At 45.3% G+C, this 24,778-nt stretch overlaps 1 protein-coding gene across 6 annotated transcripts in view; it reads right to left on the reverse strand.

Moving 5' to 3' along the window:
- Positions 1–249: 249 nt before the first annotated feature.
- LOC147007943 (uncharacterized) overlaps positions 250–24,778 on the reverse strand; it is a 34,058-nt gene continuing 9,529 nt past the window's right edge. For 3 of the 6 annotated variants that reach the window (XM_085866207.1, XM_085866208.1, XM_085866209.1), the window contains 16 exons: positions 24,562–24,768; positions 22,355–22,440; positions 18,980–19,021; positions 18,680–18,734; positions 17,696–17,902; positions 14,894–14,967; positions 12,272–12,358; positions 9,651–9,692; positions 8,586–8,634; positions 8,136–8,207; positions 6,218–6,288; positions 6,041–6,097; positions 4,439–4,672; positions 3,764–3,889; positions 3,546–3,598; positions 250–3,054 (listed from right to left, as the gene is read on the reverse strand). In XM_085866207.1, coding sequence (XP_085722333.1) covers positions 3,554–3,598; positions 3,764–3,889; positions 4,439–4,672; positions 6,041–6,097; positions 6,218–6,288; positions 8,136–8,207; positions 8,586–8,634; positions 9,651–9,692; positions 12,272–12,358; positions 14,894–14,967; positions 17,696–17,902; positions 18,680–18,734; positions 18,980–19,021; positions 22,355–22,440; positions 24,562–24,768 — 1,454 coding nt within the window. In that variant the 3' untranslated portion in view covers positions 250–3,054; positions 3,546–3,553. The remainder of the gene's footprint in view (positions 3,055–3,545; positions 3,599–3,763; positions 3,890–4,438; positions 4,673–6,040; positions 6,098–6,217; positions 6,289–8,135; positions 8,208–8,585; positions 8,635–9,650; positions 9,693–12,271; positions 12,359–14,893; positions 14,968–17,695; positions 17,903–18,679; positions 18,735–18,979; positions 19,022–22,354; positions 22,441–24,561; positions 24,769–24,778) is intronic. The other 3 variants (XR_015053814.1, XM_085866211.1, XM_085866210.1) reach the window with 3 other exon arrangements.

The raw sequence follows: 24,778 nt of genomic DNA on the forward strand, positions 1-24,778 counted from the left end.
CTGTTATCGACTGCAAGGTGCTTGGAAAGTGGCTTAAGCACTCAAGCAACCTCTCAAATTAAATGGTTGATAAGGAGCGGGTGGCTTGGTAAGTGATAGCAAGCTGATTGGTGATGGAACATACCCGCAAAAACACTTAACATTGCCGATTGCTAAACATTTTCAGACTTCACTCCTGGTTTCAAGTTTTTTTTAGTCCACGTTATCCAATCCTCCAAACTCAAATGAGATTTCTATCACATAATTTAACTAGTCCGTGAGAGGAGATCGTGGGAAAATCGTATCATGTCATGCATGTGATCACTCGAAGGTCCTAATTTGAAAACTACAGCACTTACAAAAGCGATGTACACAGTGATTCATAGCTACTGTATATCGATGAAGCATTCGATGATGTGAGTGAGGAAAGTGAAAAAAAACAACATTTTGAGTACTTTGTCATCAATAAACAGTTGCAGCCCTTTCCAACCCAAGGTATTGTTGAGCAGGCTGAACAAAATGGCGAATTAAGACCCCAGCGAGGCCACTAAGGATGTGCCTTAGACCCCATCGAGAGCGATGTGGCCGAGGATCGCGTGATTTAGGATATAATTAAATAAGGCCGTTAATTGTCTTCAAAAAGGGTGTTTTAATTAACCCAAACACCCAGTTTTCACTCATGCACTTCCTTGGAGTTCCCTTTGTCGGCACGCAAACTTTCAGGCTGTTTGGTTTCATGGTTTTGGAATTAAGGAGGAGAAACACACATATTGACTGAATGACCTTCTGACACACTCTGACATTTATTGGTATCGATGAAGAGGATGCTTCATTGAACTGAATGGACATATTTAATCTGGTGTTTGTGCAGTGCAGGCATGATGGTCCGAATGACCTCCTCCTGCGTCTAAGTTCCTTATTCCTTGTTTATTATTTTTCTCACATCACTGTTGGTGAAAGTCAGGTTCGCCCTCAATTAGCCTTTTATCTTGACTGATTCATCAAAGTGAAAGTGGACGTCCACAAGGAAATTTTGAACACTGAATGTGAAGGCCTTGGAACCCTTCTGTGCCGTGAGATGTGCCACAAGTCACGTGGGGAGGAGTTGGGCACCCTGTGTACATCGACGGCTATTTCGGCTTGATCCTCCGCAGTACAGAATTATTCTTCCCAACCATACTTGATGCATCGTCCTGTAGTTGTCAAAAATGAAACCATTATTTTTGACGATAGGCCGTTGCCTTCAGAATTGATCCTTGTGGATCACTCCTTGGCAGAGGACAAAATATTGTTTAAAGTAGGGATGGCTGGAAAGTTTCATTTTCACTGTTGTAGTTTAATTTTGGTGGAATAAAGTACACTGTGCAAAATTAAAGCTTGTAGACACGAAGGAACAACAGATAATCAAATGAAGATGGGGATGGTCACCCTGCAAGTACAGGTCCAACCAGAGTGGCCTCAAAATGAATCTCACTCTGGTTATATCCCGACCAGTAGGGTGGCAATCTCCACTCGGGCGACGACCTCCACCAGATAATCCACCTGAAACTCAGGTGAAGCACACAACTACGGTGCAGACCTTACCGTGCTGTTTCACCCCCCAGGGATCTTTGCCTAGTCGAGGGTGAACAATGACTATCACCGCCGCACCTCAGCACAGAGCGCCATTTCCTGTGTGTTTTATATTTCACGGCGATGGCCCCGCTTCACACAGGAGCGACAAAGGCTTCATCGGCTTGAGCCGTGACCTCCTGAACCAGAATGGGAGGACGGCTGTCTGAACTACGACACAATGACTGGGAAATCTTAGGTATGACAGGGCAGAATAAATCTGAAAGACTGAACCCAAAACATTTTCCAAATTAAATTTAACTGAAAGGTAAAAATAGGAGGAAGATTGAAGGTGAGCGATAAGTTTATACTTGGGAAGGTGACTTTTGTGTGAAATACAAGAAAATAGAAAAATGTTCTCCGTAGAGAAAAATCGAGAAAAGAGGGGCAGAGGGAAAAGTAGGAAGCTTTGAAGATTGGAGTTCTGGATCAGCAGTCATGGAATCATTTGATGAAGTCACCTGGAAAGTAGAGCAAGATTGTCAGACATTTAAGAAGGGAAAGGTGATGTCATATTGAGGAGAAATTTATCTGATGGCCATCAGCCTGCATAATGGCGGCCATCAAATAAATATTGAGAAAAGAGCAGAAAAGAGGGTCAGAGAGGAAAGTAAGAAGTTTCGATGATTGGAGTTCTGGGTCAGCAGCCATGGAATCATTTCTGAGATTCACCTGGAAAGTAAGGCAAGATTGTCAGACGTTTGAGAGGGGAAAGGTGAGGTCATATTGAGGAGCTATTTCCCTGAAGGCTGCCCGACTGGATTATGGCTACGCTCAAAGAACTAAAGTATCTGGAAAAGGACAGATAAGAAAGAAAGTATCCAGACAGGGAAGTAAAAAAGTTTTGTTTCTTGGAATTCAGAATCAGTAACATGGAGTCAATTATTGGAACCACCTGGAAAGTAAGGACAGATTGAGAAATGTTTTTCCACCTCAAGAGAGAATGTCACATGCTGGAAAAGTTTTCTGAAAATAAGGGAACAGGTATGGGGCAGTTATGAGACGGAACTCGGTTAGGGCTTTGGGTTCAGGTTCGGATAAGGTGCCAAACATACCAAGACTTGCACGGGGTGGAGTTCTATCACTGTAGACTGGAATGATTTTTAGAAGGAACTTTCTCAACAATTCCAGTCAACTCAAAGGCTTGATGGTTCTTTTTGTCCAGTTCAGTCAAACTTTTTCAGGTATAGTTCAGCACTTCCGGTGCTGTCACTTCCTGGAATCCTCTGGGTACAAGTGACGTCACAGCAATTTTTCTCATATCACTCAGTGGGGAATTTCCTCAAGAGGAATTTCCTCCTCCCCATTGATGTCAACCGAGCTGTTGCTCCATTTCCTCGGGAATTCAACTCCCGTACCACTTTCTCCTTCTTCACTCTTGAATCTCATTCTTCCCTCGAGGTCTTCAACACTGCTGTTCACCATCATCTCAGATCATCCTCCATCAAAAACCTTCATCTAATCCTTGGTGAGGCCAGATATTCACAGGAGCATCAGCAAAACGCCACAAGAAGATCCGGTTAAACACAGAAAAAAAAATGACACGAAAACACATCTGAATAGGGACAAAAAGATGGAGAGACACGACGGATCTGTTCTGAAAACTTAGCTGTGATAAACTGTGAAGAGGAACTGCACCACCAAAGTCTAACACACTCAGATACAGAACCGCATGTTAACCCTGTGAACCCTCATGGCCGTTTTCCCATCTGATATTCAAACCCTCCATGTATCTGAGCGGTTGTATTTTTCTCTAGGGAGCCCAGGGTGGTGGAGCTAAAAGTCTCAGGAGTTCAGGGTTCAAAGGATTAATGTTTATATTGTCTAATAGTTTCCCTGCTGCCCTATAATTATCAGTTCATGCTCTCCATCACCATGCTCTTCCATGAGGCTCCATCTTCCGGACAAATAATACTAACGGAAGATATTCAGAGTACAAGAGGAGGGCTGCTTACCTTCAAAATTACAAAGAGGGACATTTTCTGAGCCATATGTGCTTTGAAATGTTCTGCAAAAGAATGTGTTGGAATCCAATATTGACACGATCAGGAAACACGTCCACCAGTCAGCAACAGCATTTTTCTCCACCAAAACAGGAGGTCAGCAACTCCAGCACGTGTGAACATACTTGTTCATGCAAATCAAACAGATGAAAACGGTGTCCAACCCTCACCTCCATCGTGAACCTTGACCGAGGATCGTGGTGAGTCATCCCAAGCAAAAGCCACCTCAAATCATCGCTTGCATGTTCTGGCATTTTGCGCAATATTTTCGCGAACTTGTTGACTTCTGACTTTTCCTGTGAACAATTAAACACAAACGTGTTCGTGACATAATCTGAACGAATCGTCACAATCGAATACTTAAATTCACATAATAAGCATATTCCAATCAAGCACTCCCTGATGCAATCACCGAGACTTGACTCAAAACGAATAAAATGCATTCTCATCAATAAATAAATTATGGTGTACATTCGAGAAGTTTTCTTCATGAGCTGAAAAACAAACCCTCTCGACTCAAACCTTGGATATTAAGTCCATGGTTTTATTAAATGCTGTAAATTAATTTGTGACAACTCAAATCTTTGGCAGTCGAAATGAAACAAACCAAAGAAGAATGACAAAAGAGAAGATAAGTGAATGATGAAACAAGTTCTTCTCAACCTATCCGTAACACTTCCAGCAGCAAAAACCGTTTGGATGCCAAAAACTCCTGCCAAGTTCTTTCATCGCACTTCGTTCAACAAAAATCAGAGAGGTCATGTTCAAAAAGGCAACTCTGCACATAATAATGATGACATGTCTTCGTGATGATGATCATGACGCCATAATAAACAAATACTCACATTGTTAATGTCAGATCCATCAAATTCCAGTCCAATAAATAATAGTATGGACAGGATGCCCAGTGACCACACGTCGACTGGGGGACCTTCATAGCCATCCCCTGAGATCTCTGGGGCCATGTAGGCAAGTGTGCCACAGAACTCATGAAGTTTTTCACCTTGCTTGAAAAATGTAGCAGAGCCCAAGTCGATGACCTTCACGGCCATCAGATTGTCGCAAAGCACGTTGTCAAGCTGAAGAGCAAACACAAATCATTATAATAATAACAATCAAACCTTTGATCATAAAATGTGACAAAATAAAAATCCAAATTTGAATGAGAAGAGCAGGTTGGGAAAAAAAACATAACCCGGGCATAAAGGCCTACAGGCCTAATGTGTTAGGCCCAAAATAAAACCAAGATGGCGGCCATATAATTCTGCCTGAGTGCCGTGGTGGGTGGAGTCAAGTGGCCAATGTGGGCGTGGTCAGGCAGCTGTCTGACCAATGGGTGAACATTTCAAAAATCGACCCCAACGATAACCAATACAACAGCAACAACAACAACAACAACAACAACAACAATGCGGAGCTCTTGTGGACCTGCCACACATCACAGGTAAAAATTCCAGGAAGAGAAACAGTTTTAAAAAAAACATCCTCCACCAATGTCAGAAGTTAATACAATAATATGGAGGAGTTTGAAACGAGAGTGGATAGACAATGGAGTCGCAGTTCGTGAGACTCGGTTTCGCTGGAGGAAGGGACGAGAAGGCCACAAGATGTCGAGGTGTGATAGGAAAGAGAAAATAGTAGGAGGTGTATCAATCGAGGTGAAGAACAATACCGTGTGAAATCAAGAGAAAGGGGTGATGTGAAGGAGCGAATTGACGTGGAGGGTTCTGTGTGGAGAGACATTAAAGATGGAAGAATAGTTATCGGTTCGTGTATCAGGTTCCTGGTTTGACGGAAGAAAGGTTCATTAAGCATTCCGAAAGGCATGTGGTCAGGGAAGAGGATTGATTGTGGGTGATTTCAATTTGCCAGGAAGAGATTGGGTTGAGGAATGGGGAATGGGCAGGTGAGGAATTTCTCGATCTAGTCCAGGATTGCTTTTTAATCCAGTTTGTGGATAATCCCATGAGGAGGGGTGGAGTGTTCGACCTCTCAATAGGGAATTACTCGAATATGGTGGAGAAGGTTGAGATGGAAGTGCGTTGATGGACAGGTAGCGTGTATCAGTGGATTCTGCAAAGACGAGTTTGAGATTTTAGAACGACTCACAATGTCAAGATGAATAGGCATCAAACCTTTGATCATAAATAATTAAATACACACTCCGACAGTGGGTGGTTCTGTTTATCACACACTGAAACCGAACTGAAATGGATGTTTAATTTTGACATCTTTTCGAGCTTTCTTGGAGGTCTAATGAATTGTGTAATGAGCACAAAAAGGGTGGATGTGTCACAGCCCCCCAAACTCCACCTCCCCCCTTGTTGATAATCACCCAACAATATAAATTTTATTATTTCCCACCCTCTCCACTTCCCACCCCCATTCCATCCTTGCTGTGCTGAACAATATCTGGTTTTCATTGCAGTGTTACACAAGTGGGTTACCTTGATATCCCGATGCACAATGTTCTTGCTGTGCATATATGTAAAAGCAGAAACCATCTGGAAGGAAGAGATAAAATATTAAATCATGGAGACGGATTGTGATTGTTAACATTGTCCAATTTCGAGTTTCAAAACACATCAAGATCACACTGAGGCTGAAAAGCTCTTTCATCTCACCTGCTTCATGACGTGCCACCCATCAACTAAAGAAAATGTCTTCCGGAAAAAAAGTTGGTGAGAGAGTGAACCTGCACGCATCGAACGTAAACATACAAGGGCAAAGCAATGAGGTTATTCATTTTTGAGAAAACACAAGTTGAGGAACGATAAAATGGAGCAACGACAAACAAAACAATAAAAAAAATCACTCATAGAGCGACACTTGGTAAAACAGAACAAAGTAGAACGGTACTCGGTGGAGCGCATACCTCCGCCAGGTCGAACAGTTTACGTTTTGTATCCCCACTGATGGGTTCAATCTGAACCAAAATCTAATTGGCTTGTTCGTGTCACCTGACCATCTCATCCACCTCGTTTTGTCATCACTCGTCCACAACTTTTTGAGATATCGTGATATGTCGAGATTTTGGCCCTCGACCCCGGGTCCCCTGGTGACCCGTACCAGTGCTCTTTCCTCTGAGCTATCTGGGAGACCTACTGGCTGAGCATTCAATTCTCCCACATCTAGAAATGCCACTCTCTTTCCGCCACTGATTCCGGGACACTCACTGCCAACCATAGGAGCAGCGACGGCCTGTCCACGAGATTATGATGGATTCTATACATCGTTGGATGACAACATTTAGCATCAGCACAAAAACGAATGACAATCCGTCATATAATGGACATATAGCATGCTTTATTGATAGGAACAAGAATAGTGATATTGTCAGAAGGGATTGATTGATTCTTCAGTACAAAATGAATTAATTAATGAAAATCATTTGATGTCCCGGCAGCGAAGAGGAAATCCTTTGAACTATGAACGAGATTCCACGGACAAAGATGACTTTTTGCGACAGATGCTGACTTCGCAACATGGACACTGAGTGGGGAGAAGCAAGTTTCAATGGAATCCCGGGAGAACTGCAGGATAAAGAGATTTTAGCAAACTGTCCGCACGTCCAACAAGAAGTACAAACATACTGAAATGGCTTTGAGCTCGGAATTCGCAGAAACTGAGAATTCGAAACGTCTTTTGTAAAAACGGTCAAACACTCTTTGTGGACGGACGACCGATGAGTGAATGTGTTGAGGATATCACTCTCCAGTGACGTCAACATGAAGTTTCAAGACGATCTTGTGATATCGAGTTATGGAGGCGACGTTTGATGAAACGAAGATTGGAGAAACTCCGCTGTCATGTGACCTGGGAAACCGGTGGTGCCAACGATAACTTGTAGCAACACATGTTATGTACGTGATAGGTGGATGGGCCCACGTCATAGCCTCTCGTTCTATCGGTCGGATCACGAGACCAGTCATTCCGAAGCCCAAAAGGTGACTGGCAGTGGCCCACCAGCCAACCAGCGGACCAGCCCGCCTCGGTCTGACCAGGCAACAGGTGGACCAGTGTGTCCATGGAAAAGAGGAACAAACGAGTGGAGGTGTGTGTGGAAGGTGTGGGCTTCAAGTTTAACTCGGAGGAGCGACTGGAGGAATTTGTATGTACTGGAGGAACAAGAGGTGGTCGGAGGGGTGAGAGACCAGGGGGAGCTCGACTGGGAATCAGCAAAAATGGAACACCAGACGTGTTGCTCCGTGTCTGTGCACAATGTCCCATCATCTGTCTTTCCTCTCCCTGTTCATTCATTCCCTTGTTTGTGTCCAACGATGACCCCACTCTGAATCGAGTGTTACCCTCTGCCAACTCACTCTTCCAAGACCCTCTGTTCTTTTGACAGAACCCTGGCAGAGGGATTGGAACTAAAATATGTCAAAGTTATCTTTTCTGCTCTTTTTGTTGAGCCGCTAAAAAGTCCCAACAATTCACGTTTACTAATTACCATAACTAAATTATTTTAGTGTTCAAATAAAAGTGAACTTGATGGACACAAGCAGTAGATTTTCAGAAAAATGACTTCAGCAACCTCACCTCCAGCAACATACTCCATCACGAGGACCACTTGGTGAGAGATCGGATTTTCAATTATATCAATCAACTTCACTGTGGGGAAACAAGACAGTGGAGCACAAGTTAAGATGGCATAAGAAACCCACCCAAAGTCAAACACCTTTAAACAACATGATGAACAAGCAAATTCCGTGTGACCCTTCCAATGACAAGTCATCAACATAGTGTGTCACAGGCAGGGTGGTTCAGTGTGTGTGTGTGCCGTCCCTCGGATGGACGTTGAACCGACGTCCCGTCTGCAGACAAGAGTTGGTGTACATTAAGGATCCCACGGTGTCCTTCGTGAACTGTAAGTGAGCTATCGTAGGTGAGCTATCACCGGCACCATGAAAAAAATTATTAAATGGTGGCTTAACAACTGTAACTTGTTTTGTTCATCCTGTGATAAGTTCGAGTGAAATCCACACTTACCGATGTTTGGATGATGAAGTCTCCGCATTATGTCAGCTTCCTTGCGGAGCTACAAAAGAAGAAGAAGAAGAAAAAAAGACAAGAAAAAGATCAATCAGAGCAATTACACACCCTCACCAGGACTTGTTTTGTGTGGTGTGTTGCAGTGGTGTTTGTGTGCTGGTGTGTTATGTAATTAGTAAGAGAGACAAGCCGGTAGGTGACGAGGGATTCGCTAGGATCGAAGCGCTGGATGCGATGCTTTTCAGTCTGACCGATCCACCGACGAAGATTCATTGCCAAGACGTATTGGTTCACACACAATTGTTCCTCTTCCTGGGAAGATTTTTCCTATTCCGTATTTTGCCAACTGGCACTCCTCATAAAAAAAATGAAGGTAAATAGACACCCTATTTTTGAAGGACTCCCATTTGAAAAATAAAACCTCAATCAAAAATCGGCTCGAGTAAAATTTTCTAAATATCTCGAAGTGTTTAATTCCGAAGTCTCATTTCTCCACATTCCAAACTGTAGGACAAGTATTGAAAATGGTGAACGCGGTTTTCTGGCCGCTGCACAGCAACCACGAGGAGTTCTTGCTGTGTGCCAAGTTTAAATTTTTTCTTTGTTGCGGTTTCAGAGCTACAGAGGTCCAAAGTTTTCCAGTTTTTCCAACATGGTTGCCACACCACGTGACCCATGACATCATAATTATCATTAAATCGTTTCACATGAGTTGTCGCACCAATGGTGAAAATTTAGTCTCAATCTGACAAGCGGTTGTTGGGAAAAAAACACGGAAGTTCTGTGCGGACAAACAAACAAACAACTAGACCCAAATGCAATACCCTCTCCTCCAGCGACGGTTAAAATCAAAACAAATTCATTCTATAACCAGTATAAAGGTTAACTAACCGCATAGCTGTAACCACAAAGTTGTAACTCACACAGAGGGACTCACAGCCTCAGGGGCCAAAAGACAAAGAACCATCACAGACAAACGTTCCACCAGGACAGTTCAGAGGTAAATTAAACTATTAGTTCAGTAATTAAAACACAGTTATCTCCACATTCACACAAACTTACATTGATGGAATCATTCAAATATTTTGCCTTCTTCAAAGCACCCTGAAAGAGAAAACAAAAGGTCATATTACAACAAATTCGAGAATTAGGGGGACGGGGGGGGGCAGGAATGGGGAAATAAATAATGATTGGAATGATGAAGCCCCCTCGACTTTACCTCTCGACGGTTTTCTCCGGCAAAGATACAAACACCCCGACACATTGATTGGGGTCACGCTGATCCGATATAGCAAGTCCAGATGTAATCGGACAAGCACTGTAGGAGGAGGAGCGCGACAAACACACAAACAAGAAAGACGTCGTGCACAGCACAATGCTTGCCTGATCTAGAAAATAATTGGTGGTTGAATTCAGTTACCTGATCTGCAAATCCTGTTCAAATTTCAAATCAATCGGATGAAAATTGAGGATTTTCGAAATTTGACCTCAGTTGTTGACCTTTGGCCGACATAAACTTTTGACCTCAAAAACAAGAGGCTTCCAGCTTGTCACTACCTCTAACAGGCCGCGAAGTTTCACGAAGGTCGGAGTAAAAACGTGCAAGAAGCCTAAAAATGGAGGCGGTCAGATGTGTTTGGAGCCCATTGATTGTTGTCATGGAGCCCATTGATTGTTGAGGTCAAAAGGTCAACATTTTCCAACAACTTTGGTTACATTTCTAAAATCCTCAATTTTCATCGGATTGACTTGCAATTTGAAGAAGATATGTACATCAGGTCACTGAATTCGCCACCCATTATTTTTGAGGTCAACATCGGATAAAAAGGTCAACAGAGGCCAAAGGTCAACAACTTAGGTCACATTTCTAAAATCCTCAATTTTCATCCGATTGATTTGAAATTTTAAGAGGATTTGCTTCTTTGGTCATTGAATTTAACCACCAATTATTTTTAAGGTCAAATTTGCTTTCGGGATTTTGCAAGGTATCATGCTCTGCACGACGTCTTTTGGGTCGCCGAAATAGGTGACCCTTATTGTCAGTAATTCTGTCTGTTTGTTTGGATGTTTGTTTGGATGTTTGTTCGTTTGTCATCAGCATAATTGGTAGTAAACGTGGGCGGATTTTGACCAAACTCGGGTGGTGGGTACATCTTATGACCTAGTGCTTTATAAATTGTGATGGTTGCTATGGATGCTTTGGTTCCCTAGCAACAACCGAAAAACCTTCAAAATCGGTACCGTTCATGCGAAATCAATTCCAAAAGCCATTATCCCACGTAGGGTTATGAAATTTGGCACGAATGATCTACAGGTGATGCTCTATCAAATATATTCCGTTTTTTGTGATATATGGGATACTTTACCCGCAGCACCCCCTACAATTAGGGTATGCGCGAAAATTGGCGAAAATTGAAGGCCCCCGAGCAACCAGGTGAGTACATCGATACGAATGAAACTTTGCAGGTTCATGGTACTCAATGAGTACTACAACTTTGCCTCAGGACATATTGACCGATTTCGCTTTGGTCAGGGGTCAAAGGTCAATTAGTGCAAAAATCGATAATGTGCGAGAGCTGGAGGTGCCTTCGCGCCAAATGCTACTCCTCCTCGCGTTATGGTGGGATGGTCATGAAAATTCACACTAATCGTCTGGAATACATTGTGCACAAACGATCGAGCCGGATTTTCGATTTCGATCTTTGTTCACCCACAGCACCCCCTCGAACTTTGGGGATTTCCGATTTCAAACCGCATTTTCGGTACTTTTCATTCAAATGGATACCGAGTAGTTATCAGCAGATGGAACTGGATGAGATTTGGTATGCATAATCTTAAGGTGACTCCCTATCCGCTATATGACATCCATTTTGCTCTATATCTTATAGTTTCCGTGCTCGGCGACCCATCGCCGCCTACCGACTTGTCTCATTATTTATCTGTCTGTGAGCAGGATATTTCAGAGTTGTGGACAGATTTGGACGAAACTTGATGGACAAGTTGGGCACGTGACAAGGATTAATTAGTTCGACTTTGTTGAAGATCTGGTTCTGGTTTACGAGCTATCAAGTGATTCTTCACCATTGAGATATGGGGCCAAAAACGCAACGTCGCACAATATCTCAAAAAGATGTGGACGGATTTGGACGAAACTTGGTTGACAGATTGAGTGTGTGACAAGGACGAATCGCTTCGATCTTGGTGACGATCCGAATACTGATCCGGATGCGAGGATTTTTTGTTTTTTTTAAGTGATTCTTCACCATTGAGATGGAGCCAAAAAGCGATATATGGCATGATATTTCAAAAAGTTGTGGATGACTTGTGACAAAACTAGGTGGATGAGTTGGTTTAGTGACAAGAACAAGCCGATACGATTTTGGTTCAGGTTCGAATACAGATCCGGCCTTTCAGTGGTGTCCAAACCATAAACTGTTCAGTCCAGTGGAGGTAGGTACTCTACCGACATCTGTGATGGAATCGTTCGCAGGAATGACGTGGGGCCTGTGAGTCTCAAGAAAATGCATCTTTCATCTCAACGGAAACAAAAGAGACGAATTCAGATGCAGGAGAATCTCCCTGTCCCTTCATTCCACGTGTCCCTGTCCCGTGTTCTATCTAGCTCTCCCAGGAGCTGTTCCAGAAAGAGAAAGGAAGACATGAAGCACACCACAAGCTTGTACCTCCACTGCAGTGTTGATGTTCTTTGCTTTGTAAACCAATCCAAAGCCTCCTTCTCCAATTTTGGAGATGACCTCCCAGTTCCCGATCTGAGAAAGGCACAAACAGAGATTCACAACAATGCTTTTGGAATATAAGAGAAATAATCTAGCTATGATTGAATGAGTGTTTCACATGAACTCAATCATCATCACAGTGTCAATCAATAATAACAACAGTGTAATATAATAACGAATTTGGGCACAAATATAAATATATATATTTGTATACAATGTCGAGGCTCTTATAAGAGCGAAAACACAGAACGTACAACAAGGGGAGCACAAAACAGCAGGGAAGAGAGAAGTGAGGAGGTCTGTGGAAGGGAGAGGGATGGGGCGGGGTACACAGGGTATACAAGATGAACACCACGGAGACTTTCAGGTCCTTACACGACAGGGACTTTCAGGAAGGAAAGCAGGGAATTTGAAGGAGGTGGGTTTGGGGTGGATTAACGAGGGTAGAAAATATAGAGGTTTTGGATGGGGGAAGATAAGAGGTGGTGGTGAACAGCAGTTTTGAAGATCTGGAGGGAAGAATGGGATTGAAGAGAGTGTGGGAGTTTGTTCCAAAGGCGGGGAAAAAGAGGAATGAAAGAGTGAAGGTGAGCAGTGATTCTTGATTTTGGTAGTTCAACCAGAAGTGGGTTTCTGGCAGACCTTGAGCGCCCTGCAGAAATATTGGGGGAGGACATATCACAGACAGAGCAGAGCGGCGAGACTGGAGAGGAGACGGTAGAAGACAGAAAGACCACCGACCTGCCTGCGGTGAGAGAGTGAGAGACCCAAAGACTCAGACTCATCCCGGGAGATGCCAATGATCCAAAATGCCTTGGTTTCCACAACGTGAAGCCGAGAAAGGTGGGAGGCAGGAGCACCAGTCCAGAGGGGAGAGCAGTACTCCATCAGGTTGCGGACAAAAGGTTTGTGCAGTTTGTGGTCAGGAGCTCAGGTGGGCCAAGGAAGGACTGCACGACGGAGGATTCCCAGTCAACGACTGGCTTTGGAGACCAACTTGGAAATGTGCTTTTCTCAGGAAATATCATGGCATTTAGTGAGGCCCAGAAGTTTGAATGAAAGGGCTTCTTCAAGAGAATTGTTGAGAAAGTACATGGGGAAGGGGTGGGGGGGCTCTCGACGGTCCTTTCGGAGAGACATCGTGAGAGTGTGAGATTTGTCAGGATTGACAGACATGTTCCACGTGTTTTGCCAGCTTGTGATTTTATCCAGATCTGCAGAGAGTGAAGAAGCTGATGCTTGCCGGTCTAAGGGATCACAGATGGTACGGCAGAGGGTGGAGTCATCAGCAAAGAGATAAAGAGGGTTTTCCAGAGGGTCGGAGAGATCATTGATGAAAACCAGAAAAAAGAACAGGGCCCAGAACGCTACCTTGAGGAACTCCAGCCTGGACAGGAAGAGGGGATTTAGGGCCACACGTTGGCTGTGACAGGAGAGGAAGTCTGCGAGCCATGAGTGGAGATGGCCTTGGATACCATGGGAAGAGAGTTTGGTGAGTAGGGCAGGGTGCCAGACTGTGTCAAAAGCACGTGATATGTCCAGGGATACGGCTCGGATTTCATGTCTGACATTGAGTACCTCCATCCATTGATGGGAGAGCAGAAGCAGCACATCCAGGGGAGAATGACCTGGTCTGATTCCATATTGATGATCGGAAATCAAGCCATTGGAGAAGAGGAAGGATTTAATGTGAGAAACGATGATGGATTCCATAACCTTGCCGATGATTGGGAGAAAGCTGATTGGTCTGCAGATGCAGGGATCTGTTTTTGCACCTTTTTTATGCAGAGCAGTAATGTCTGCTGATTTCCAAGCAGATGGCAGATGACCTTGGGCAAATGAGAGGGTGAAGAGAACAGAGAGAGGGTGAGCAAGAACAGCAGAGCAGTTTTTAGGACACGTGGGCTGATGCCGTCAGGACTGGTGCAGATTCTGAGTCGAGGTTTGACAGCAATCTCCACTTTGTCAGGAGAAAAGGACACAGAGTCCAGGAACAGCTGGATGCGACTGGGTAAGGGTAATACAGAAAGTGATGGGTTTCGGACACAAGATTTAGAAGCAAACACAGAGTTTAGGCATTCAGCCTTTTCACGTGTGTGGCCGCAGTGGTAGGGGGGGGGGGATGGAGGGGGAACATACACCAGAAACAGACTTAACTCGACGCCACCAGGATTTGAAGGAGGGAGACACGTTTGAAAGATCAGACTTGAGATGAGAAAGATGTTGTTTTCTGGCTCTCCTGAGGGTAGATACACACTTGTTCCGAGCTTTATGGAAGGAACTGAGATGACCCTCAGTTGGGTTTGCTTTCCATGAGGCAAAGGCAAGTTGTTTCAGGACAACTGCCTCGCCACAAGCTTCAGTGAACCATGGGCGGGAGGAAGGGGAGGACAACTGAACACGAGAGGGGATAAATCTGAACATGAGGGAGAACAAAATTCTCAGAAATAATTAAATAAGATGATAAATTTGTGTTTGAATTTGTGGTTTGAGAAATCGTGGCGTCGATTTCAGTGGATTCATTCACACTTTGGCATCCCACTGCAGGTAATCCAATATCTGGCTTACCACTCCATGCTTCTCAGATTCCTCGTCCTTCTTCATGTTGATGCCATCACCTTCATTCTTATTGAGAAGCAAATCTGGAAAGATGAAGCAGAATCACGATCAAACGGATATTGTAACAGAAACATATGAATGGACAGAATACCACCGTGTTCAGACGTGTGTGTGTGTGTGTGTGTGTGTGTGTGTGTGTGTGTGTGTGTGTGTGTGTGTGTGTGTGTGTGTGTGTGTGTGTGTGTGTGTGTGTGTGTGTGTGTGTGTGTGTGTGTGTGTGTGTGTGTGTGTGTGTGTGTGTGTGTGTGTTGTGGAAATGAGATGTCAGTTTCATAAATTAGTCTTCTTCTTGTTCTTCTTGGCCAGCCAGTTGATCATACACCATGTCCCCGAGTAAGAGGTCGAGTGCTCAAACCTTCATGAAAGTTTGAAAGTTTGAAGGCCAAGTCTTCATGAAAGACACCGGGGATGTTTAATGTCTCGAAATCAGTGCCGTATAGACAGTGACGTAGTTTGGGTTCGTGTCACCCGGGGTCAAAGGTCAATAATAGCGCCCCAAAGGCACTGACGTCGTCAGGAATTTGTATTTGGGGGGAGTGGGGGGCATATAAAAGAACTCCAAGCTTCCCCAGCGGGCTCAGCAGCAGAGCCCTGGAAGCTGTTCAAAATGAGAATAGATTTAGATTTAGTTATGATATGATATCCTGAGTTGATTAGGCTAACTAGCAACAAAGAATCCCGAATAATTTCCAAGTTTCGAAACACAAACCATGTTTATGTGTTTAGGGCAGTTCAATTGGTCCTTCCACAGCATTATAATTACAAAATAAATAACAAAAACAATGATAACATTGCAACAAAGCATTTATTAATACTCAATATATTACCAATAATAATAATAATAGGACCATTTGGTAATAATAATAATAAAGAAGTATAATCCCTGCCAGGGTCCAAGCAGACGTGGGCTTGTATTGGTGAAAGGCAAGTTAATACTGAAGTAGAACAACAGGCAGGTATGCTACAGGTCGTTAACAATAACTACATCAAACATACATGCAGCATGGGACGGTACTTCTCTGGCCGAGAAACTCGAGCGGATGAGAGAGAGAGAGAGCAGCAGAGGAAGGCAAGGACAGATGATCTCCAAAGGTGAGATGATCTACCTGTGATACACTGGGATAAACAGTTTTTAACTGGGTCGGGATTTGAATCCAGGCAAGACAGCTTGGAGGCCATTGTGCTCCCTCGAGGGGATCCTTCCAATCCAACACACTCGCTGAGGCCTCTCACCATGTTTACCTTTTTGTCCAGTCTCTCTCTCTCTCTCTCTCTCTCTCTCTCTCTCTCTCTCTCTCTCTCTCTCTCTCTCTCTCTCTCTCTGTCTGTCTCTCTCTCTCTCTCTCTCTCTCTCTCTCTCTCTCTCTCTCTCTCTCTCTCTCTCTCTCTCTCTCTCTCTCTCTCTCTCTCTCTCTCTCTCTCTCTCTCTCTCTCTCTCTCTCTCTCTCTCTCTCTCTCTCTCTCTCTCTCTCTCTCTCTCTCTCTCTCTCTCTCTCTCTCTCTCTCTCTCTCTCTCTCTCTCTCTCTCTCTCTCTCTCTCTCTCTCTCTCTTATGCTGTCCAAGCTGATATGCTGAATCATGGATGTAGTGCTCTGAATTTAGCCGGAGCCGAAAGCCAGCCGGTGTGTGATTAATTCATTCGGCGCATCCAAAAAGTACTGAAAATATCATCTTTGGATGTAATTGAAGGGGGTACAAAAATGTCTCTTTTCATGAAATCACCAAGTTTCAGACTCGTCAATTCTACAGATCTGCAGCAATAAACACGTGAGTACGATGTGTGCACATTGGTCCCATCTCTCTCGGATTGCGTGCTCAATGGGTCTCGGCTCGCAGGGGAGCAACATGGCGCCTATCGTTCAGTTGGCCAGGCAGTCTTCATGTCCGGCACTGCTCCAAAAGAATGCGATGAGATGGGACACCAAGGACAAGGTTCATCTGAGGGACTGCGCACTTGTGACCAAATGCCTCACCGGTGAAGCCACAATTGATTTCATGAAACACGGATGGAATCGCCAGGAAGGACAATGATCGAGCGATGCCATCTGCCGTCAGAAGCGAGGGGAAGCTGACGTTTCTTGCATCAAATCTTCGAGATTTATGTCCATGTGCCACTGACTTGAGTGGTCATGTGACATGGAAGAACATTTGTGACATGTGACATTTGCCAAGTTTTAACAAAATCAGACAATGCACGTCTGACAAATGGTTGGGGACACATTCAAGGGACAAAATCTCAGCCAGTCGGCCATCTTGGATCTGATGTCGAAAAAAACCACAGATGAAGTGTAAATGTAGCTGTGTAATGTTCATGATGTGCGTGCCAGGTTTCAACAGCATCGGTGAATGAATGTCCGAGAAATGGTTGAGGACCTGTTCAACATCGGGTTTCTTACAACGAAAATGGCCGCCAGTCGGCCATCCTGGATGTGATCTCGACAACAGACGATGTGCGCGTGTACACCGTCACGTGTTGTCTTTGTGCCGGGTACGAATTAAATCGGTGCGCACACGTCCGAGATGTGGTTGCAGACGCACGCACGCACGCACGCACACGATAATCTAGAACAAATCCATTCGCCCCCGTTTCGAACCAGGTCCATCGGGGGCGAATGGTACAATGGTGTTACGTGAGAGACAAAGATCAAATATCAAGAAAACAAAACATAGTCCGTTGGACTGACTCGATCATCGCCCACTCTGTCCAAAGCCTCTGGACTTCAAGGTCACGATCTACCTTTGGTACTCACCTCTCTTCTTGTGAAACCAGTCATGTAGTGACTGAAGGGCGACATAGTCTTCCATGTACTCATTCAGCACACATCTGTGACAGGACAAGTACTCGCGTACCTCACGAAAATGAGAGGAAAGGTACTTATACAGCACAGGAAAGTTACACTCCAGGTACGCTGCCTGCACATTACTGTTCGACTTGTTGTAAGCCTTCACCTTTGCATCTGAGAAACACACACAAAAAGGAGACATTTGGGAACAGGAATAAACACCAGCAGGGTATCCGCTCTCCGGGCGATCTTGTTCCAAGCGTGCACCGCGTTCTTCTGACACACACCTTTATTTGGGTGGTGTATAGGCAACATTCAGCTGTTTCAATCGCTCACGAAAACGAAATAAAGAACAAGAGTGAGAATTGCTTTGCAATGCACGCCCCCCGACCGTCCGACGTGACATTTTCCAAGTCCAAAAAGGGCACGGCTCGTTGGAAAATTGACGAGATGCCCTGAAACTCGAACTTGCTCTGAAACTTACAATCATGAAGCCAAGTACCGAGTTTCAGGTGAATATGTTCAAAGGTTTTGGGGAAAAAGGGTTTGAAAAAAAAACACAGGTGGGACGGACAGATGGACAGAAAACCGATAATCCCCTCCTGTGAAACCGGAAGGGGACTCATACCCCGGGGTATGTTCATGAAGCAAAAACCTACCGACTGCTTATCGTTCAAAACACCTCACTTGTTAGGGTTAGGGTTAGGGATAGACTTGTAATACCCTCTACCACCTGAAGAGGCGCTGTGTGATTCGGCGGCACCGACGTTCCATGACGCAGTATAAAGAGACGTATCCAAAAGGGTGTTTTGCAAACCTGAACTCTGGTTTGATTGAGTTCAAGAAAAGTTAATAGTTGAGTGATGAGTGATGAATTCATGTCACAGAAACACACAATCTGTAACTTGTTTTACTCACACCGTGAAAAGTTTGAGTGAAATCCACACTTACCAATATCAAAGTTTGGATCACCAAGTCTCTGCATGATGGAATTTTTCACCCAGCGCTACAAAAAGAATAAAAATAAGTAAAGAAAATTAAACAAATTGATTCTATAACCAGTATAAAGGTTAACTCACCCCACAGGTGTAACCACAAAGTTGTAACTCACGCAGAGGGACTCACAGCCTCGGGGGCCAAAAGACAAAGATCCATCATAGACAAAAGTTTCCACCAGGACAGTTCAGACATAAATTAAACTATTCGTTCAGTAATTAAAACACAGTCATCCCCACATCCACACAAACTTACACTGATGGAACCATTCAAACTTTTTGCCTTCTTCAAAGCAACCTGAAAGAGAAAACAAAAGGTCAAATGACAACAACTTCGATACAATGTGGGAAAACTATTAAACTATATGACATTGGTGTGTCGTGACAAACAATGATTACATCCATTCATACAGAAGTCTCTGTGAGGGAGAAAAGTGACAGAAAGGAACAACTTGACATCGACTGAGGATAAAAATGGGGAACAGGTGGGATGATTACATGGACACACCACAAGTGAATCTCGTTGAGTGGCAGCAATTGGAAGAGGAAGAGAAATACAATTGAGGGACGTGGGAAGGAGGGCAGGAAGGCAATGATGGGCATAACAATGAGAATTAGGGGGACGAGGTGGGGCAGGAATGGGGAAAATATATCATGATTGGAATTAACAAACTTTCCCTCAAGATGGTTTTTCCCATTATCTATGGTGAGATTTCTGACAAAGCCATTATGAAACAAATTACACATTGCTCAAAGCACTCACTCCCAACAGGGGTGGGGGGGGTGGGGGTTCTGTTATTATCATTCTTCAAACGTCTAATTTAAATACCTCTCCAAAATAACTCTCGTGAGTAATTCAAAACACTTCACTGCACAGGAAAACTTCGGGACAGCAATACTGAACTGCAAAGGGTGAGACTTGTAATACCCTCTCCCACCTGGAGGTGGCGCAACACCATGCACGTTTACATAGAGAAATTGCGTCATCGTCCCCTCACTCCCTGTGCCCCAAGACCACCGGCAAAGATAAAAAAACACCCCCATACACTAAATAGGGTCGTGCTGACTCTTTGTATCAAGTCTGGATGTAATTGGCCCAAAACTGCAGGATTATCACGACAAACACACACACACACACACACACACACACACACACACACACACACACACACACACACACACACACACACACACACACACACACACACACCGGTCCGTAAATTGCAGTAAGGATTAGATTTTTCACCCCTGTCTGTCTGTAAGTTGCGAAATCAAAGATTCGGAAGTATATTGATTGATTGGTCAGCTCTGTCATTGGTCCCCACTGGTTTTACCAGATGGGACCACGTTTGCTCTCCATCTATCCGTCCATCCGTCCAACCTGTGATTTTTTTCGGACTTTTTTCCCCATACCCTTTGACAAATTAAAATGAAACTTGGAACATTACTTTGTTATGATAAGTTACAGAACGAGTCCGAGTTTCAGGCCGGTTCGTCCATTTTTCACAGAGTTATAGCCTTTTTAGACTCGGAAAATATTGTTGCGGAGCCGGGTATCGGCTGCGAGCACGACCGCTCGGTGGAGCAGTAGGGCCGACTCTACCAAACACCCGGAATTTAGATCGTACCTTTCGGAAAACTCCGAGGGTACGGGTCCCTTACCGGACCGTGAATCGTCAATAATTCCACCACGTGGTACAGGGTTATTCGCCAATCTTCAAAATACCTAGAGATCCACATGGTGAGTTACCGAGTATTCACACCCTCGACGGCACCCATACGAGTCGAGCCGTTGGTGTGCCCGACCCGTGCACAACCCGTGCGCAACCCGAGCGGACGGTTGCCGAAGTCCCGTCGGTCCAAATATACATTTACAGCGGCAACAGCCTTCACAATTCACCAACACGCGCCATGCGAAACCAATGGAAGAAACACAGCAACGAACTGATACATTTAACAAATGTATTTATTTATAATGGGGGAAAGGGGGGAAGCACGCAAGAAGCAGAGTATCCGACTATAGAGATGCAAGTGTGTACAGCAACGAGCACTTAAACAATTCCTACTTACAGATGGGCCCACCAACACACACACACACACACACACACACACACACACACACACACACACATACACACACACACAGATACCCAGGACATGGACTTGTCCACCTCGTGTGGTTTGGGCGAGCCGATTCGAACCAGGCACCAGCGTCGAGATGCGATGATAGAATCCAGAGCTCCCTTCAGCGCTCGTCCCGGCAACCAAAACTCTCCACTGTGTCCTGAACTGTCCAGAAGGCAGGAGGTTTCTCTGCCACTTCTCCAAGTCTTTGAGTTGAACGTCAAAGCGAGGGCTGATGACTCCACACTTGTTCAACCTTCCCGTCAGATTGACCACAACCTTGCCTGCTCGATGGTCATCAACTCTCTCAAAAACTCTCTCGTTCACCGACAGAGAGACGGCGCGCAACCGACTTGCAGTTCTTGTGGAGGAAGAATCTCTCGTCGTCCGATCGTGCCGCAACCTTATTCACCCTTCTCCAGAGGGGGGGGGGGTGACGCCTCCGCCCTCCCCGCTCTCCCTCACTGGACGGTTTTGGCGTGCAGAATCGCTCATCGCCCTGTCATTGGCCAAAACGAGCGGCAAGTCCGTCGACTGGCCCGGGGGCGTGGTGACGTCACGCGGACCGCCTTTCTCACCGTCGCGGGGTCTGAATGGCTGAGCGGCGGCCACCTTACTCGTACCACGCAGATTTGGTTGAGGGCCGCCGCGAGTCTCCTCCTTGAACTCCGCCCACCATGGCGTCGGCCAGAGCGAGGTGAAGGTGAGGGTGATGCTTGCGTTGTTGTCGTTGATGTTGGTGGTGTACAAATAAAAGAAAACCCTGACTATCAAAATAACTTCGCAGCGCATGTACATTCAATTACCCATTAAACAAGGGAAAGGGAGTTATCTATCCACATTTAGTTATCGAAATAACTGAGCTATAGGACTTGTATGTTGAGTGCTCATGGCTTCCAGATTCGTAACAATATCACATATTATACATGGGTCAGTGTTCAGCTGGTCTGACTCCACCCCACTGCTTTACACTCATTGGCTGGACAACTGGCCTGACTCCACCCCACTACTTTACACTCATTGGCTGGACAGCTGCCCTGACTCCACCCCACTGCTTTACACTCTTTGGCTGCACAGCTGGCCTGACTCCACCCCACTGCTTTACACTCATTGGCTGGACATCTGCCCTGACTCCACCCCACTACTTTACACTCATTGGCTGCACAGCTGGCCTGACTCCACCCCACTACTTCACACTCATTGGCTGCACAGCTGGCCTGATTCCACCCCAATAAAATCATGCACCGCCATTGCATGAAGCAGCACAGAGTGGCAGGCCTCAGGCCTCAGGCCTTTTAGTTCATGTATGTCCATCCGGTTATTTTCATCTCAAGAGAAACAAGAGACGAATTCCGACGCAGGAGAATCTCCCCGCCGGTCCCTTTCTTTCATGTGTCCCTCCATCGTGTCCATCTACCTTGTTCCATCTCGCTCTCCCACCTTGGCATCGATTTAAGTGGACTCATACTTTTGCACCTCACTGTAGGTAGTCCAATCTCTTTCTTACCAGGGACAAGGAAAGGACTTGCTTAAAGTTGTACTTCTTCAACATGGTGTCAACTTCATCATCCTTCTTAGGAGTGGGATAAAAACCTGGAAAGACGAAGCAAAATCAAGATAAGACAGATATTATAACAGAAAAATAATGTAACGGTTGTGGAAATTCACAGAACACCATTCAGGTTCCCCAGAGATCAGTTATGTCGATAAGTGCGTGTCCAGGTTAGATTTCCCCACCGATGTATAAAGGGTTTTATTCGTGTGCCGGGCTCTGCATCTTTGAGTGAGCCGTTATTCTGTTCTGTCTTTTATTTCAAACAAACAGCATCTCAACAACCACACCGTCCCCACCACAGCGCCAACCACACTACAACCACTCCACCTCCACCACCACAACAGCATCTCAACAACTCCCGCCCCAATATCCCTCAGAACGAGTAAACAGAAGTGAAGGTTGGGCAATTTTCCCTCAGAAAGACGGAAGAATAGAATGTCGGTTATCACGACCCTCCTCTACAAACAAAGAGCCAAGCCAAACTCCCCTGGAATTTTCCTCCGTGCGCCGAAAAGGGAGGGGCAAACACCCCGGGGCGATAAAAGGGCCGCGTTGGAACGCCGAGAGGGCAGTTGGAGTTGGCGGTTGAAGAGTGAGTAGTTGGCGGTTGAAGAGTGAGTAGTTGGCGGTTGAAGAGTTAGTAGTTGGCGGTTGGCGAGTGGGTGAGAGAGTCTCTCTCCTTGGTCTCCTTGGTCGTTGGAGGCTCCGTTGGCGGCACCATTGAAGGCGTTGTTGGAGGCGTCGTGGGAGTCGAGAGTTGAGTTGGGGTGCTGGTGGAGTCGAGCAGAGTGCGGGCAGAGACATCGAGGGTCGCCCAGCGAGTCACCAAGAGGGTGGCAGGTAGCCTGCTTGGTCTCTCGGAGCCCCTGCGGTCACCCCGGCTCCGAGTAATCATAAAGGCTTACGAGTCCAGCTCTCTTCTTTCTTTCTTGGGGTTTTTTGCATGAAAGTCTGTGGTGCCTTGTCTAATAAGTGGTGAACTGACTAAGTGCATGTACATAATAAATAGACAACGGCTGTAGGTCTTTTTGCTCGTGTCTTGTCCCCTTCCCCCATTCATTGCATACGTGTACAAATAAATGGCCCTCTTTGTTGAATATTCACCTGCTCGTCACGCCCCTTCCTCCATTGAACTGCCGTAATTGCGTTCGGAATAATTAGCTGGTTTTTAACACCGATAATATAATCGGGTCCGACAGGGCTTGGCGATATAAAACCGCTCGGCAATCACAAACGGAACGAGCTGCTTTAAGCGGCTCGTTTCCGTGCAGGCTCCGTTGAGATGTAAATCCCCGGCATTTCTGTCTGCGCGAATAATTAGGTTCATCCACAATTCGGCGATCAGCCCTGTCGCGCGTGGACGGAAGAGTTGGCTGATTTATGGTGTGGTTGACAACACCCGTGGCTGGGTTCCGTGCGGCCGCAAATTAGCTACAGGCGGTCGCCCGCACTCTGGAGTGGCGAGAATCTACAACAATATCAATGGACAAAATACCACTGTGTGTGTGTGTGTGTGTGTGTGTGTGTGTGTGTGTGTGTGTGTGTGTGTGTGTGTGTGTGTGTGTGTGTGTGTGTGTGTGTGTGTGCGTGTGTGTGTGTGTGTGTGTGTGTGTGTGTGTGTGTGTTGCGTACATGAGACTTCAGTTTCATAAATTCTTATGATTGGCCAGCCAGTCTTCGAGTAAGAGGTCTGGTGCTCAGAACATGAAAGGTTGTAAGATTGGGCCGAGTCTTTCAGGAACCGGTTGGCTCGGCCTGACATGAGTGCGTTGATTGGAGTCAGGGAAGGTAACAATCTGTAATTCGTTCTGGGTGTCAACAATACCCTGCCAACTCGTCGTGAAAGACACTGAGAAATGTTTAATGTTTCAAAACGATTGCTCTCAGAAGGGACACCAAGGACGAGACTCATCCGAGGGACTGCACACTTGTGACCAAAGTAGTACAAGCAAGAACAATCAAAATGCTTCCGGGATAGGTTTTGTATTGTGAGGAAAGATTAGAAGTAAAAAATGAAATAAATAATAGAATGCGGTTATATTGGACACAAAGATCAAACACCATGAAAGCAAAATATTGTCCGGCGGACTGACATGAGCGTTGCCCACTCTTTCCGAAGCCTCTGGACCTCAGCTTCACAGTCTGCCTTTGGTACTCACCTTTCTTCTGAGCAAACCAGAACTTTATTGACTGAAGTTCGACATCGTCTTCCACATAATCATTCAGCACATTTCTGTGATCATGAAGGAACTGATGCACCACATTGGTGTGAAAGTGAAGGAACCGCTTCAGCACATCACGGTGACCTTCAAGGTACTCAATCAGTGCAGATTTGTCCAAGGAAAGGAACGTCTTCACCCTTGCATCTGAGAAACA

This window comes from Eptatretus burgeri, chromosome 23, assembly GCF_056783735.1.
Source record: "Eptatretus burgeri isolate ZD-2024b chromosome 23, Ebu_testis_v1, whole genome shotgun sequence".
In the NCBI taxonomy this organism is placed as follows: domain Eukaryota; kingdom Metazoa; phylum Chordata; class Myxini; order Myxiniformes; family Myxinidae; genus Eptatretus; species Eptatretus burgeri.